Source organism: Piliocolobus tephrosceles, chromosome 15, assembly GCF_002776525.5.
Source record: "Piliocolobus tephrosceles isolate RC106 chromosome 15, ASM277652v3, whole genome shotgun sequence".
NCBI classification, from domain to species: Eukaryota; Metazoa; Chordata; class Mammalia; order Primates; family Cercopithecidae; genus Piliocolobus; species Piliocolobus tephrosceles.
This window is the reverse complement of record NC_045448.1, coordinates 9,282,596-9,298,889: the sequence shown is the minus strand read 5'-3', so window position 1 is coordinate 9,298,889 and position 16,294 is coordinate 9,282,596. Positions and strand designations below refer to the sequence as shown.

At 39.0% G+C, this 16,294-nt stretch overlaps 1 protein-coding gene across 2 annotated transcripts in view; it reads left to right on the top strand.

The window, feature by feature from the left end:
- Nucleotides 1-16,294, top strand: part of ADAM17 (ADAM metallopeptidase domain 17) — a 68,759-nt gene that overhangs the window by 26,686 nt on the left and 25,779 nt on the right. For both annotated transcript variants that reach the window (XM_023199102.1, XM_023199108.2), the window contains exons 5-10: nt 3,394-3,562; nt 5,120-5,253; nt 8,787-8,876; nt 10,788-10,901; nt 13,847-13,991; nt 14,104-14,192. In XM_023199102.1, the coding sequence (XP_023054870.1) occupies nt 3,394-3,562; nt 5,120-5,253; nt 8,787-8,876; nt 10,788-10,901; nt 13,847-13,991; nt 14,104-14,192 (741 nt within the window). The remainder of the gene's footprint in view (nt 1-3,393; nt 3,563-5,119; nt 5,254-8,786; nt 8,877-10,787; nt 10,902-13,846; nt 13,992-14,103; nt 14,193-16,294) is intronic.

The following is a 16,294-nucleotide window of genomic DNA, read 5'->3' as shown; positions in this document are numbered from 1 at the left end:
AAATAAATAAATAAATAAATAAATAAATAAATAAATAAATAAATAAATAAATAAAATGTTCAAATCTACAGAAAGATTAAAAAGTACCCTGTAGCTACAGAAAGATTAAAAAAACAAAAAACAAAAACCCTGTAGCCCTTTAACAATTTCTAACACAATTTCTAACATAATGTCATGTTAACTTTCTCTCTTTTTTCCCTGAATCATATGCAAATCGTTTGCAAACATCATGACACTTCACCCCTGACTACTTCTGTATGCATCCCTAGGAATAAAGGCACTCTTTTCTGTAGCTGTAATAAAAGTAACATACCTGAGAAAATGAAAAGAATTCTACAGTATTATCTAATAATTATGCCATAGTCAAAGTCTCTAGTCATCCTCAAAATCTCCTTCGTAAATTTTTTTTTGGTTTTCCAATCCAGGATCCAATCAAGTTTTCTGCCTTTTAGTCAATTACTCATCAAATGATTTTTTCTAGCAACTTACTAGTAATAGTGGTCATAGGCTTAGCTTTTATTAATGACCGCTTTTCTTTTGAAATCTTAATATAAAACTAGATTTATTACCTACATAATCTTCATAATCTTCAAGTTAGGTATTATCACTGCTTTACCTAACGAGGGAGGTTATGCTCAGGGTACTTGTCCAAGGCACATAGTGAGGTACCGTTGAGGTTTGAACTCAGATACATCTGATCCCAAAGCCAGCTGTCTTTTTCTGTGCTTGACTGGCTATACTAGGAAACAATCAATGTGAACTTAGAAATATTTGACACAAAATAAAAAAATTTTCACTTCTATTCATAGGCTAAATGAACTTTACTAAATATGGAAGATTCCTGTAGCCGAGAAGTTGGGTTAGTTAACTTTTGAGGCCTCTGCCATCCCTGAAATTCTGTAACCATCATTTCTTACATCCACCTCATACATAGATTACCAAAGATGTGTATGCATATAATATTTAACAGTTTTATTGAGATATAATTCACATACTATATTATTCACCCCTTTAATGTATACAGACAGTTTTGTAGTTGTGTGTGTGTGTGTGTGTATGTGTGTATTTTTGAGACAGAGTCTCACTCTGTCACCCAGGCTGGAGTGCAGCGGCACTATCACTGCAACCTCTGCCTCCTGGGTTCAAGTGATTGTCCTGCTCAGCTGCTCAGCCTCTTTTTTTTTTTTTTTTTTTTTGAGGCGGAGTCTCACTCTGTCACCCAGGCTGGAGTGCAGTGGCACGATCTGGGCTCACTGCAAGCTCCGCCTCCTGGGTTCACGCCATTCTCCTGCCTCAGCCTCCCGAGTAGCTGGGACTACAGGCGCCCGCCACCGCACCCGGCTAATTTTTTGTATTTTTAGTAGAGACGGGGTTTCACCGTGTTAGCCAGGATGGTCTGGATCTCCTGACCTCGTGATCCACCCGCCTCGGCCTCCCAAAGTGCAGGGATTACAGGCGTGAGCCACCGCGCCCGGCCCTGCTCAGCCTCTTGAGTAGCTGGGATTACAGGTGCCTACCACCATACCTGGCTAATTTTTGTATTTCAGTAGAGATGGGGTTTCACCATGTTGGTCAGGCTGGTCTTGAACTCCTGGCCTCAAGTTATCTGCCCACCATAGCCTCCCAAAGTGCTGAGATTACAGGCGTGAGCCATCATGCCAGGCAGTTTTCATATATTGATGGAGTTGTGCAAACACCACCATGTTCAATTTTAGAACATTTTCATGACCTGAAAAAGAAATGCTGTATCCTTTAGCCATCCTTCCCCCTTCCTCCCTAACTCCCCCAGCTCTAGGCAACCAGGAATCTACTGTCTGTCTAGATTTGTCCATTTGGGTCATCTCATATAAATGGAATTATATAATATGTGGTCTTTTGTGTGTGGCTTCTTTTTAATTTTTTAATTTTTTTGAGATGGAGTCTTGCTCTGTCGCCCAGGCTGGAGTACAGTGGCATGATCTCGGCTCACTGCAACCTCTGCCTCCTGGGTTCAACTGATTCTCTTGCCTCAGCCTCCCGAGTAGCTGAGATTACAGGCGCCTGCCACTATACCTGACTAATTTTTGTATTTTTTACTAGAGTCAGGGTTTCACTGTGTTGGCCAGGCTGGTCTCAAACTCCTGACCTCAAGTGATCTGCCTGCCTTGGCCTCCCAAAGTGCTGGGATTACAGACGTGAGCCACTACGTCCAGCCCGTGTGTGGCTTCTTTAACTTAGAATAATGTTTCCAGGGTTCATCTGTGTTGTAGCGTGTTGTCTGTATCTTATTTATTTTTATTGCTGAATAATACTCCATTGTATGGATAAACTGCATTTTGTTTATTCATTGATTAGTTGTTGATGGACGTTTGGGTTGTTTCCACTTTTTAGCTATTATTTACATTACTGCTTGTGTTTTCATTTCTCTTGGTTATATACTAGGAGCAGAATTGCTGGGTCATACAGTTATTCTACTTTTAACCTTTGAGGACCTGCTGTTTTCTAAAGTGGACCCATTTTACATTCTCATCAGCATGTATGAGGGTTCTGGATTTCTCTACATCCTCACCAGTATTTGTCTTTGATCGTAGTCATCCTAGTGGGGATACAGGGGTGTTTTTGTGGGTTCTTTTTTCCCACTGGGGTTTTGATTTGCATTTCCCTAATGGAGATAAATATATTTTTTGTGTGTCCTCTACAAACCGCCTGGTTCTGATGAGACCAGTGTTCTTACAGGGAATAACTTTGCTTTGAAACAAAACAAACAACCTTTTGACTTGGGTAAAGTTTGGAATATATTAATTGTGATTTACTCTGGCCTTGTAACATTGTAAGTGGAGATTTTTTAAAAAAAACTGCATTCGCTGAAACCAGTAATAAGGTTCAGACCTGTTGTTGCAAGTTCTGAGTTTTCTTTCATATAAATATATTTGTTCTTTTGTGTGGATAAAGCCTAACATGGCAAAAGGGTGTCAAACACCTAAGTATTAAGGAAGCTAAAATGAAAATACTGCATGAACAGAAACCTTGTCCAATTTTCATTACTGTAGCACCATCACCTATAACATTGCCAGTATACAGTAGATATTACATAATATTTTGGAATGAATGAGTGGAAAATGATATGTGTTTTTCTCTTCTGCATCCTCTGAAAGATTTCATAACATGCAAAGTATGTAAGGCTTTATTTGTATACAGATCATAAATCAGAGTTTATGATCTATGTGTTTACTTACCAGCCTAGAAACTCCGTATGATTAAAAATTGAGATTATTTATTTTAATAACATGACTAATCAGTTTACTTAACCTAGAAATGAATGTTATCTAAGAACAAGCAAAGGATGTTAGAAGAATTTAGTGTTTAGGAATTGTTATTTTTTTCCATTTCAGTCGTATATATTTTCTGTTTTAGCCACTTTGGAGATTTGTTAATGATACCAAAGACAAAAGAATGTTAGTTTATAAATCTGAAGATATCAAGAATGTTTCACGTTTGCAGTCTCCAAAAGTGTGTGGTTATTTAAAAGTGGATAATGAAGAGTTGCTCCCAAAAGGGTTAGTAGACAGAGAACCACCTGAAGGTAAGGCTTAAAGAGTGTATTTCAAATAAGAAACAAACATATTACAATTGACTTCAATAGGGGTGGTTGTTATTTGATAAAAAAAATAACATGATTGTCAAGTAACTGTAGTATTTGGCATGAAAATAAGAGTTTTATTCCAGAAATTTTCAACTTCTTTTGTCTATAATGTAAGAGTTGAAAACTCTAGAAACTAATGGGAACAAGAAAGATTAGACTTTAAAAATGATTAGGGAAAAGGGAAATGGAGTGATCCGAGGGAAAATATTTTTGCAGATATTTAGAAATGATAAAATAATAATGGTGGAAAGACAATCTTTAGAGTTTATAAGAAATTAATTGGTAGCAGGAGAGACCTATGTATATACTGCTTAGAATACAAGAAGGTTATATCCATCTTGGGACAATCTATTTAGGGTCATTTAAAAAACATAACCATCTTGGAATTTTACTGCCCAAAACACCTCTGGTTAGGTTTTTTTGTTTTGTTTTGTTTTGTTTTGTTTTGCAGTGCAATCTCGACTCACTGCAACCTTTGACTTCTAGGTTCAAGCGATTCTCCTGCCTCAGCCTCCCGAGTAGCTGGGATTATAGGCACGTGACACCAGTCCTGGCTAATTTTTGTGTTTTTAGTGGAGATGGGGTTTCACCATGTTGGCCAGGCTGTTCTTGAACTCCTGGCCTCAAGTGATCCACCCACCTCAGCCTCCCAAAGTGTTGGGATTACAGGCGTGAGCCAACATGCCAGGCCAAAGATGGTTATGTTGTTAAAATATTATTAAAATATATATTAGCATTTTAATATATAAATAAATTCTTAATTCACAAGAAAGTTGTCCTGTTAACACAAACTAATTTTCAATGTGAATATTTTGACATTTTTACTGTTACTTTGGTTAATTCATAACTTCTTGTTGTAGAATATGACTGACAGCTTCACAGCCCAGCATTAGGTGAATGTTTTACTCTGTTGAGCACTATTTGTTTATTTATTGATTGATTGATTTAGAGATAGAGTCTCACTCTTGTTGCCCTGGCTTGAGTGCAATGGCATAATCTTGTCTCACTGCAACCTCCGCACCCAGGGTTCAAGTGATTCTCCTGCCTTAGCCTTATGAGTAGCTGGGATTACAGGCGGGCGCCACCATACCTGGCTAATTTTTGTATTTTTAATAGGGATGGGGTTTCATCATGTTGGCCAGGCTGGTCTCGAACTCCCATCCTCAGGTGATTCACCCACCTTGGCCTCGCAAAGTGCTGGAATTGCAGGCCTGAGCCAGCATGCCTGGCCTTACTCTGTTGAACACTTTTTAAAGTTTCTGTATTTGAAAAATTAAGAAGGCACTTGTCCTTGGTTTTGAATTCTACAGTGTTTAAACTTTGTTACTTTTCACTTTTCTGTCTTGCTCCAAATTGTTTTTTTTGTTGTTCAAGATCTTTTAGTGATGTTAAGCTCACATAATATTTGTTTCAAAAATATATTAGATTTAAAGTGTTGCCATAAAACTCCTTGTTTTGGTGAATTTTGATTTAATAGTGCATACAAATTCATATTAGAGCTTGTTCATCGAGTGAAGAGAAGAGCTGACCCAGATCCCATGAAGAACACGTGTAAATTATTGGTGGTAGCAGATCATCGCTTCTACAGATACATGGGCAGAGGGGAAGAGAGTACAACTACAAATTACTTAGTAAGTATTTGCTATTGCATCAAGTAATTGAAAAAAAAATTCTTGTGGGTGGGTACATTCCATGAAACTTAATGAAACCAGATCTGTTCCAGATACTCTGTTATTTCCCTAAAATATTTGAGGGATATTCTCTGAGGTTTTTATGTTACTGTATGGAAATTATAGTTTCAAATTTATGACAACCCATTTTACCTTTGAACTAATATTTTCTGCATGTTAGAATTTATGCATATAGGGTTTGGGAGAGGTTATAATGTAGTCCTTCCTCCTTGATATAAGTGAGCTCTTTAAAAACATTACTGCTATCATGGCAGTGAACCTGTGGTGTCACATGTGAATGTAAAAATATGCATTTGCATGAACCCATGTTTATCTTTTGCTTATATGTATATTTCAGAGAGGAAGGTGAGTTTTGTTCGTCATGTTAAAGACCTAGTCATTGGACTTCACTTGAAATAGGTGGGACTTTCATGGTCATAACTAGCTCTAGGGCACAGAAGTGAAGGCAAGATGTAAGAAGTGCTGATACTAGATTTTTAAGCATGAACTATTATGTTTTTTTTTTTTTTTTTTTTTGAGACGGTGTCTCACTCTGTTGCCCAGGCTAGAGTGCTGTGGCGCTATCTCGGCTCACTGCAAGCTCTGCCTCCCGGGTTCACGCCATTCTTCTGCCTCAGCCTCCCGAGTAGCTGGGACTACAGGCACCCACCACCATGCCTGGCTAATTTTTTTGTATTTTTAGTAGAGACGGGGTTTCACCGTATTAGCCAGGATGGTCTCGATCTCCTGACCTCGTGATCCGCCCTCCTCGGCCTCCCAAAGTGCTGGGATTACAGGCATGAGCCACCGTACCCAGCCGAACTATTACGATTTTTATACGTATGGTTTTTCCAAAGGGTTGTATCAATTTACACATCTAACAGCAATGCTTGAGTCTATTCATTTCAATGCACACAGACCAGCATTGGGTTTTATTGTTTTTTTTTTTTTTTTTTTTTTGAGACGGAGTCTTGCTCTGTCGCCCAGGCTGGAGTGCAGTGGCCGGATCTCAGCTCACTGCAACCTCCGCCTCCCGGGTTCACGCCATTTTCCTGCCTCAGCCTCCCGAGCAGCTGGGACTACAGGCTCCTGCCACCTCGCTCGGCTAATTTTTTGTATTTTTAGTAGAGACGGGGTTTCACCATCTTAGCCAGGATGGTCTCGATCTCCTGACCTCATGATCCGCCCATCTCAGCCTCCCAAAGTTCTGGGATTACAGGCTTGAGCCACTGCACCCGGCCACTATTACGATTTTTAAAGTCTGGGAAATAATTTTTCATTGACATTTTTTGCTAGTATGACCTCATTCATCATGATTACTTGGCACTGACCAAAATGTTGTTATTGAGGGAATAATGGAGAATGCAGCTATTCATGAAGCAAGAAGAAGCTGGGACGGTAAAGATGTCTTTCTCATTGCCTTGCTTTTCCAATGCTGTCCATTTTATTCATACTCTCCCTTACCCTTCTTTCCCTTCCCTTCCATGTCAAGTGGATTTGTTTGTTTGTTTGTTTGTTTGTTTGACACAGAGTCTCACTGTGTTGCCCAGGCTGGAGTGCAGTGGTGCAATCTCAGCTCACTGCAACCCCTACCTCCTGGGTTCAAGCAATTCTCTTGCCTCAGCATCACAAGTAGCTGGAATTACAGGTGTGAGCCACAGCACTCGGTCCCATATCAAGTGAATTTATTATGAGGCTAGTAAGAGTCACTGTTATTCTTGTTCCTAAGAGAGAGATTCTTACTTTAAAAAGCTTCTCTCTTAATCTGGGTTTTGTATTAAGGGGCTCCTCTTGTATTACTTCTTTGTTCATTACACTGCAAATATGAATATAATGAGAGATCTAGTCTTAAAATTTGTATTTTTTACAATTTCTGAGACATAACTTGTTTCACAGTTGCTGGAACAAACCTTATCAACCCAGTTTTTGAATAGTAGAATATTCTCTTTGAGAAAAAGATAGGTAATTAGCATTTTGTTCTTTCTCATGTCGTTTTCCTTGGAAACGATACTGCCTTCCTTCTCCAGTTTTCCCAAATCAGAGAGCAAAAGAAGGAGGGTTGCTGAAATGAACCTTGTTCTTTCTGGCTGTCTTCTTACCCATTCCTCAGTGCTGAACTTTTCGGGGTGAGAGTAGGGGAATAGGGTTGGCAGTTGTCTGCCACTGCTCCTTACTTGTTTCTGGGGAAGACATTTGAAGTACTCACCAAGAGACAGAGTGAAGATGGAATTCTTTTTAGAAGGGAATACGATTGACCCAGGAACAGTGCCGGGGGGTGGGGGTTAGAAGCACTGACCTTCCCTCTGCAGTCAAAAATCCTCATGTCACTTTTTTTTTTTAGACTCTGTTGCCCAGGCCGGAGTGCAGTGGTGAAATCGTAGCTCACTGCAGCCTCTATTGCCTGGGACAAAGCAGTCTTCCTACCTCAGCCTCCTGAGTAGCTGGGACAACAGGTGTTCACCCTTCCTGGCTAAGTTTTTTGATTTTTAGTAGAGATGGAGAATTTCTCAGGATACCCTCAAACTTCTAAGCTTAAGCAGTCCTCCTGCCTCAGCCTCCCAACGTGCTGGGATTACAGGCGTGAACCACTATGCCCGGCCCCTGTATAACTTTGATTCTCCAAAAATTTAACTACTAATAGTCTACTATTGACGAGAGGCCTTACCAATAAAATAACAGTCAATTAACACGTATTTTTTATATGTATTATTACTGTGTTCTTACAATCATGTAAGTTAGAGAAAGGAAAATGTTATGATGAAAATCATAAAAAAAAAAAAAAAAAAAGCTGGGCATGGTGGTGTGCGCCTGTAGTCTTCTGTTACTCAGGAGGCTGAGGTGAGAGGATTGCTTGAGCCCAGAAATGCAGGCTATAGTGAGCTATGATCGTGCCACTGTACTGTACCCCTGGTGACAGAGCAAGACCCTGTCTCTGAAAAAATAAAATAAAATAAAATCATAAGGAAGAGAAAATACATTTACCATTCACTAAGTGGAAGTGGATCATCATAATCGTCTTCATGTTGAGTAGGCTGAGGAGGAAGAGGAAGAGTTGGTCATATTGTCTCTGGTGACAGAGGCTCAAGGAAATCCACATATGTAAGTGGACACTTGAAGTTCAAATCTATGTTGTTCAAGAGTGAACTGTATTTCAGGTATATTGATTGACTTTTAAATTTAATTTTTATTATTGACTGAAATGGTAGTTTTACAAAAGACTGTTACTTGTAATTTTGGTTCCATGTGCAACTGAGTACCTGAAATTTAGGTTAAACTATACCATTGTTTTATTCTGGTAACAGCACTTTAAGTTTGGGGCCAAAGGTTGGGAATACTCAGATACAATAACATCTTAATGCTAGTTTTTGTGAAAGTAGAAACTTCTGCAATAGCCTCTAAACTGAGATTTTTTTTTCCTCCATAGATTTTATATTGCATTGCCAGGAGAGGTAAAGAGCTACATAATGTTTTTTTTCTTTTTTAAATACACACAGATAGAGCTAATTGACAGAGTTGATGACATCTATCGGAACACTTCATGGGATAATGCGGGTTTTAAAGGCTATGGAATACAGATAGAACAGGTATTTATCAATAGATATGGCTTATATTACTCAAGTTATGTACTGTAAATATTTGTCACTCGTATGCAAAACCCAAGAACTTGTCCTTAACAATAATTGTACATAAGTTTTCTCAATTGCCATTGATTTTTTTTCTGATGAATTGTGCAGTATTTTTGATGTTAATTAGTTCTAGATTGTGAAGTTTTCTGTGTTTAGTCTTGCTTTAGGTAGAAAGCCTTTTATGCTGCTGTGCTTTGTTTCATCTTTGAATTCATGGCCTTTTTATTCTCTGTAGTTTCTTTCCCCCCCTCTGATTATGCTTAAGTCTTTCTTTAAAACTGTGGCATGTACCGTTGAATCCTTAGTCAGAAAATTTACTAAAAAATACTGGGTACCTTTGCAAGGCTGTAGTTATATATACAGAACCTTTAGGTTCTTTCCCCTCAGATATCTCCTTCTGATTTCTTGTAATCTCTTAACAGAGTATGTCTAGCAATGTTATATTAGTGTCATCTTAATAGCTCATATGAAGAGTTATTTCAAATTGCTAAGACGAAAAAGACTTCTGACATAGGGTTTTACTTTGGGCAGAGAGACATTTTGATATGTAAGTTATATAAATTGTTATCTCTATTTTTTTCCAGGCTTTTTGTAATAAACCATATTTTTATAAGTTCTATAGTATATAGAATTTAGAGGTTGAAAAAAAGTTTTTAAAAATCATTCACCATGTTTATAAATGTTAAACTTTGATATTGTTTGTATAAAACTAAGAGATTTTTTCCCTTTTCATTCTCTTTCACTGTTTTGCATTTTCTTTTTAAGTTATTATTTGAATAGGTAACATATACACAGTACAAAAACCAGTGAAAAGTAAGTCTCTGCAACCTGTTTATTGTTAAACCAGTTCCTTTCCCCAAAGACATTCATGTCACTAGTTTCATATGTATCTTTCCAGAGATGTCGTATGCATGTATAGTGTATGTATATGTCTGTATTTGACACAATGGTGCTATATGCAGTACACTTTTATACCTCGCTTTTCCATTTCACAGTATGTTGGAGAGTACTTCATGTTCATGCATGTAAAGCTGCCTCACTTGTTTTATTATAAATAGCTGCATCATGTTTGAGTTTTAGGGAACCTGTAAATTTTCTTTTTGCTTTAGGCATTTGGAACCAATTATAGAACACAGGAATAATATAGGAGATTAAAACATTAACTTCTTTACATCTGATGAAGGGTGGATTGGAGGATGTGGTTTAGATGTGCATCATGGTGGTCTTCTAAGTAGTTCTGTCACAGATTTGACCTTGACCAGCCACCATCAAAACTGCAGAGTCCACCCCAGTAAGCTTACCACACAGTGGCAGAGGAGACCAGAACAGGCAGGCAGGCAGGCAGGGAAGAGAGACACACAGAAACTCTGAGCTGAGCATAGTTTCCTTCTTTCTTTATCTCACACTAATGGGAGCCTTTGTTACTTTTTTTTCCCTTCTTTGCAGGTTTAATATGAATTTGTCTGAAATGCACATATAAGGAGAAGCCTCTATTCTTAGTCTTTTATTCCTTTGATGCACAAAGAGATGTATATTTTATTTTTCTTTCCTAAACTGTTGACTATAGTTGTAATAATTATTTTAGGTGCCTGTAACCCAAGTTCTTATTTTTTAAAAATAAACATAGAGGATATGAAAATGTAGGAGTACATTCATATTATTATAAATAATTAATTGACATGTTTTCCATACCATATGCTTCTGTTTGTTTCAAACATTGAATATTAGAACTGAAGAATTTATGAATTTTAGTTTTAAAATGTATTTTTCTAGGATGATTCTTTTTTTGAACAGATAAAATAATGCAGTATTCAGAGTCTTCTGACTTATTTTGGAAGTGTTCTAAGTATATTATCTCTTTAAGTATAGATTCGCATTCTCAAGTCTCCACAAGAGGTAAAACCTGGTGAAAAGCACTACAATATGGCAAAAAGTTACCCAAATGAAGAAAAGGATGCTTGGGATGTGAAGATGTTGCTAGAGGTAGGTCTTGGAACCCTGGATATTAACACCACTTTATGATTTCTGCTATGTGGATTGTATGTGTTTTAATGAAGGAGCATAATGGAAAAGATGGAAACCCAGAAGCAATCTCCCCCAGCTGATCCAGCAGGAACCTCATCGCGTGTAACAGCATAGACAACAAATAACAAAAACTCCATGAAAAACAAAACGTTACAGAGCAATGCTGCTGCTTTTTTTTTTTTCTTTTTGAGACAGGGTTTCACTCTTATTGCCCAGGCTGGAGTGCAATGGTGTGATCTCGGCTCATTGTAACCTCTGCCTCCCGGGTTCAAGCGATTCTCCTGCCTCAGCCTCCTGAGTAGCTAGGATTATAGGCATGCACCACCACAGCCAGCTAATTTTTGTATTTTTAGTAGAAACGGGGTTTCTCCATGTTGGTCAGGCTGGTCTCGAACTCCCGACTTCAGATGATCCGCCTGCCTCGCCCTCCCAAAGTGCTGGGATTACAGGTGTGAGCCACTGTGCCTGGCCAAAGCAGTGCTTCTTCACCTTAATATCTTTGAGGATCTAATGAGGCAATCAGTGGATCTTCTCTAGAAAATAACATGGATACCGAAAATATAGAGTTTTTGCACACTGTTTCGTTAGTTCGGGACACTTAGTTCAGGGCTCTCTGAAGCTTGTCAGTTTATCTTTTAGGGCAGTAATTATCAAACAGGTTATGAACATGTATTGGACAGTAGAAATCTAGCTTGGAGATCTGGAAGTTCTCTACAGGAATTTAAAATTTTTGTGTTTTTATTCTGGCAATTAATCTAAAGATGGCTAACTTAATCATTTTACGTCATTTGGAGTCTTGCTGTATAACAGGATACTGCCATGTGCTTCCAGTGTCTTGAGTTTGTGTGTGCTATTTGGTGTAGAATGACTTTCTATGAAGTGATAGTAGTTATATTTTAATGTGTTGGTAAGTGTATTAGTTTCCTGCTGTTGCTTTAACAAATTATCACAAGTGGAGCAGCTTAGAACAACACTTATTTATCTCATAGTTTGCATGGGCTAGTCCAGGTATGGTGTGGCTCATCTGGATTCTTGTTCAGAGTCTCATGAGGCTGAAATCAAGTTTTCAAAGCTTTAATAGAATTAAAGGATATTATAACTCTTCATCCAGATGGAGAAGCATAACGTTTAGCACCTGTGTGGTAAGCATTCATACCCTGTCTAATTTGATCTGCTGAGCACCTGAAAGGTTGGTTGAGACAGCATCATTGTTGTGAAGAGGCTCAGCAAGTGTTATTGTTTATTCCAGCTGACATGACAGAGCAGCATAGGCTGGGGGACTTAACAGAAGTTGGGGTTTTCACAGTTCTGGAAGCTGGAAGTCCAAAATCAAGGGGTCAGCAGGGTTGATTTCTTCTGAGGCCACAGTACTTGTGGTGTAGGTGCTGTCTTCTCCCTGTGTGCTCACATGGTCTTTCTCTCAGTGTGTGTGTATATTCTGATCTCCTTATCAGGACACCCGCCATATTGGTTTAAGGCCCACCCATATGACCTCAGTGTACCTTAATTACCTCCTTAAGGGCCCTATTTCCAGATAGAGTCACATTCTGGGGTACTTTTGAGGGTCAGGACTTCAACATTTGAATTTTGGGGTGGCACAATTCAGCCGGTAACAGGAAGATTAAATGACTTGTCTGGTTAGTCATACAACTGGTAATGGCAGAGGTCGAATTGAGCACAGATCTCCTGACTCCTAGAACAGCTGAACCACTGTGCCTGTGTGCTTTTCTGTGAGCCTCCAGACAGCCCATGGCAGGGGGAGGAACCAAAGAGAAGAATGACTTACATTGACAGATGTTCCTCTCCAATTTTCTTCCCTAAGGCTCCTAGAATATTCTTAGAAGCCTCACCCTTTTACCACGGAACTATCAGAATCCCCATGTAACCACACTTCATTCCTCATATAGGGCTCTCTGGCCTCTCATTTAAAGCATTTTAAACATTGAGGGTTTTGGCTAGGCATGGTGGTTCATGCCTATAATCCCAGCACTTTGGGAGGCTGAGGATGAGGCTGGTGGATTGTTTGAGCCCAAGAGTTCAAGACTAGCTTGGGCAACATGGTGTACAAAAAATACAAAAATTAGCCGGGCATGGTGATGCACGCTTTTGGTACAGCTTCTTGGGAGGCTGAGGTGGGAGGTTCACTTGAGCCTGGGAGGTCGAGGCTGCAGTGAGCTGTGATTGCGTCACTTCACTCCAGCCTGGGTGACACAGCGAGACCCTGTCTCAAGCAAACAAACAAACGGATTAAAAAAACCCCCAAAATTAAGGTTTTTTAAACTTGGAGACGCTGGATGGTTATGGTAGAGGTTTTTAAAGTAATGTATGAAGCCCTTTTAAATTGAGAAAAAAAAAATCCTCTCAAACCTGCAGCGTTGACTTAAATGGATGTAAAATCTTTATTTTAGTAACATAAAACTGGGTATATATGCTTTTCTATAAGTGTATATTTATATAAATGACTATATATTATGACGCTCAAAAAAGTTTAAGATTAAAATTTCTGTAGAACCAGATGAATCCTTGAAATACTTGAGAGGGATCTGTTTTGGTCTGGGGTGCTGCAATCCCCTTAACGAAATGGAGCATCTCAAGTCCTAGGCTGTATGTCTTCAGAACAGCCCTCGGAGGAGCAGTGAGTTAGTTCTGAACAGCTGGAGCACGCTCCCGAACTCGTCCCTTTTGTGCCCCTTGCCAGATGACAGTGTCGGCCTCTCACCGGTGCAGGTGGAGGAGCACTTTAGGGCAAGAGCAAAGCACTGCACGGGGTTGTGATTGCTGGTGCTGAGCTGCATGCTGTCATGGTTCTGTTCTGGAATGTTTAGTTGATTTCGATTACATCTTTTGGTCTGATGTAATTGTTAATCTAACAATGCTTTTTTTTTTTTTTTTGTCTTTCAAAGCAATTTAGCTTTGATATAGCTGAGGAAGCATCTAAAGTTTGCTTGGCACACCTTTTCACATACCAAGATTTTGATATGGGAACTCTTGGATTAGCTTATGTTGGCTCTCCCAGAGCAAACAGCCATGGAGGCGTTTGTCCAAAGGGTAAGTTTTTCTACTTCTTATATGAATATGATGCTGGGATTATAAGCTGATTGGATTATATTATAATTCTGTATTTAATAAGCAATTTATCTTTGTTTCCTTTTGACTTTAGCTTATTATAGCCCAGTTGGGAAGAAAAATATCTATTTGAATAGTGGTTTGACGAGCACAAAGAATTATGGTAAAACCATCCTTACAAAGGTATGTTCTTTTATTTTTAAAAGAATAGTGTTAAGAGTTTATTGTAGTAGAACCTCAGTTGTATATTTATGTAGATATTTTTTAAAAAATGTAATATATACTGTTTTTTTCATTTCTGCCTAAAGAAAATTTATATATTTTTGTGAGATATATGAAAAAGCATAAAGAAGAAAATAAAAATGGCCTGTCAGCCTTCTTTTGAAACATGTGAGGACCACTGCTTTTCTCGAACCCTCCGTCCTGGAGCCCTCTGACCTGCAGCAACTCTTAGAGCTCCCTGTCTCCTAGTCCTGCAGTGCAGCCATCATTCAAGGCATCCCACACCCTCTTATTTTCAGAACCCCATGGTCTCCCTCTTTCTCAGTGCCATCATTTTGGTGTAGTGTATCTTGCAGGAGCTTCCTAAGAAAAAGGTATATGACCTGCATATTGTTGGGATTTCACATATCTGAAAATGTCTTTATTCCACTCTTAAGCCTGATTGATAATTTTGGCTGAGTATATTCTTAGTTCTCATGTTCTCTGTGGTCTTCTGTGCATGTTACTTTTAAAGAATCTGAAGTCATTTTGAGTTCTTATCTTTGTATGTCACCTGTTTTTTTCTCTGGAAGATCTTAAGATCTTGTTTTTCTCCAGCTATGTCTGTTGAAATGTGTTTGACTACAAATAACAGAAAATTAAATAAGCAGTGGTTTAAACAAGGGGTTTATTTGTCTCAGTCAACAAGAAGTTCAGGGATAGCATTTTCCGGGTGGTACAGCAACTCAGAGGTGCCCTCAGTGGCTCAAGAACAAGCAGGAGGTCTTTGTCCTCATGCATGTCACCTCATGGTTTTAAGATGGTTCTCTTCTGTGTTAGAGAAAGGAAGAGAAAGAGAACATGGCTAGCCTAGTCTGGCCCTTCTAAAAAGCTTCTCTGGAGGCTTCATCCTGACTTTTGTTTACAACTTACTGTACAGCACTGGGTCACGTGGCTGCCCTTAGCCTCAACGGAATGTGGAAAGGTGGCTGTTTTAGCTGAGTATATTGCTGCCCTGAACAAAATTAGGGCTCATTAAGGAAGAAGGGGAGAGAGATATTGGTAGGAAATATTAGTATCCGCTATACTGATTTTTAATTTTTATTTAATTTTTATTTTTTTTGAGACAGAGTCTTACTCGATGGCCCAGGCTGGAAGGCAGTGGCACCATTTTGGCTTACTGTAACCTCTGCCTCCCAGGTTCAAGCGATTCTCCTGCCTCAACCTCCTGAGTAGTTGGGATTACAGGTGCCTGTCACCATGCATGGCTAATTTTTGTATTTTTGTTTTAAGTAGAGATAGGGTTTCACCATGTTGGCCAGGCTGGTCTCATGAACCCCTGACCTCAAGTGATCCACCTCATGGCTTCCCAGAGGGCTGGTTGGTATACTGCTATTTTGACTATCATGTTATACTTGGTGTATGTTTATACTTGGTGTAGGGTACGGGAAAATATTTGCAAAAGACACATCTTGAGAAGAGACTTGCTATCTGAAATATACAAAGAGGCCGGGCATGGTGGCTCATTCCTATAATCCCAGCACTTTGGGAGTCCGAGGCAGGAGAATCACTTGAGCCCAGGAGTCTGGAACTAACCTGGGCAAGATGGTCAGACCCTGTCTCTACAAAATTAAAAAAAAAAAATTAAAAATTTCCATATATATAAAGAACTGTTAAAATTCAACAGTAAGAAAATGAACAACGTAATTTAAAAATAGACAAAAGAGCAGAACAGATACCTCCAAAGATATACAGATAGCAGAGAAGCAAACGAAAAGATGCTCAGCATCATGTGTCATTAGAAAATTGCAAATTAACAATGAAGCTGGGTGCAGGTGTACATGTGTGTCGTCCCAGCTGTTTGCGAGGCTGAGGTGGGAGGATTGTTTGAGCCCAGGAGTTTGAGACCATCCTGTGCAACATTAGTGAGACCCTGTTTCTATAAAAAACTTTTTAAGAAACCCAACAACAATACGCTATTACTAGTAGCCTATTAGAATGGCTAAAATCCCAAACACTGGCAACACAATTCCAACAAGGCTATGGAGCAACAGGAACTCTTCATTAATTGCTGGTGGGAATGC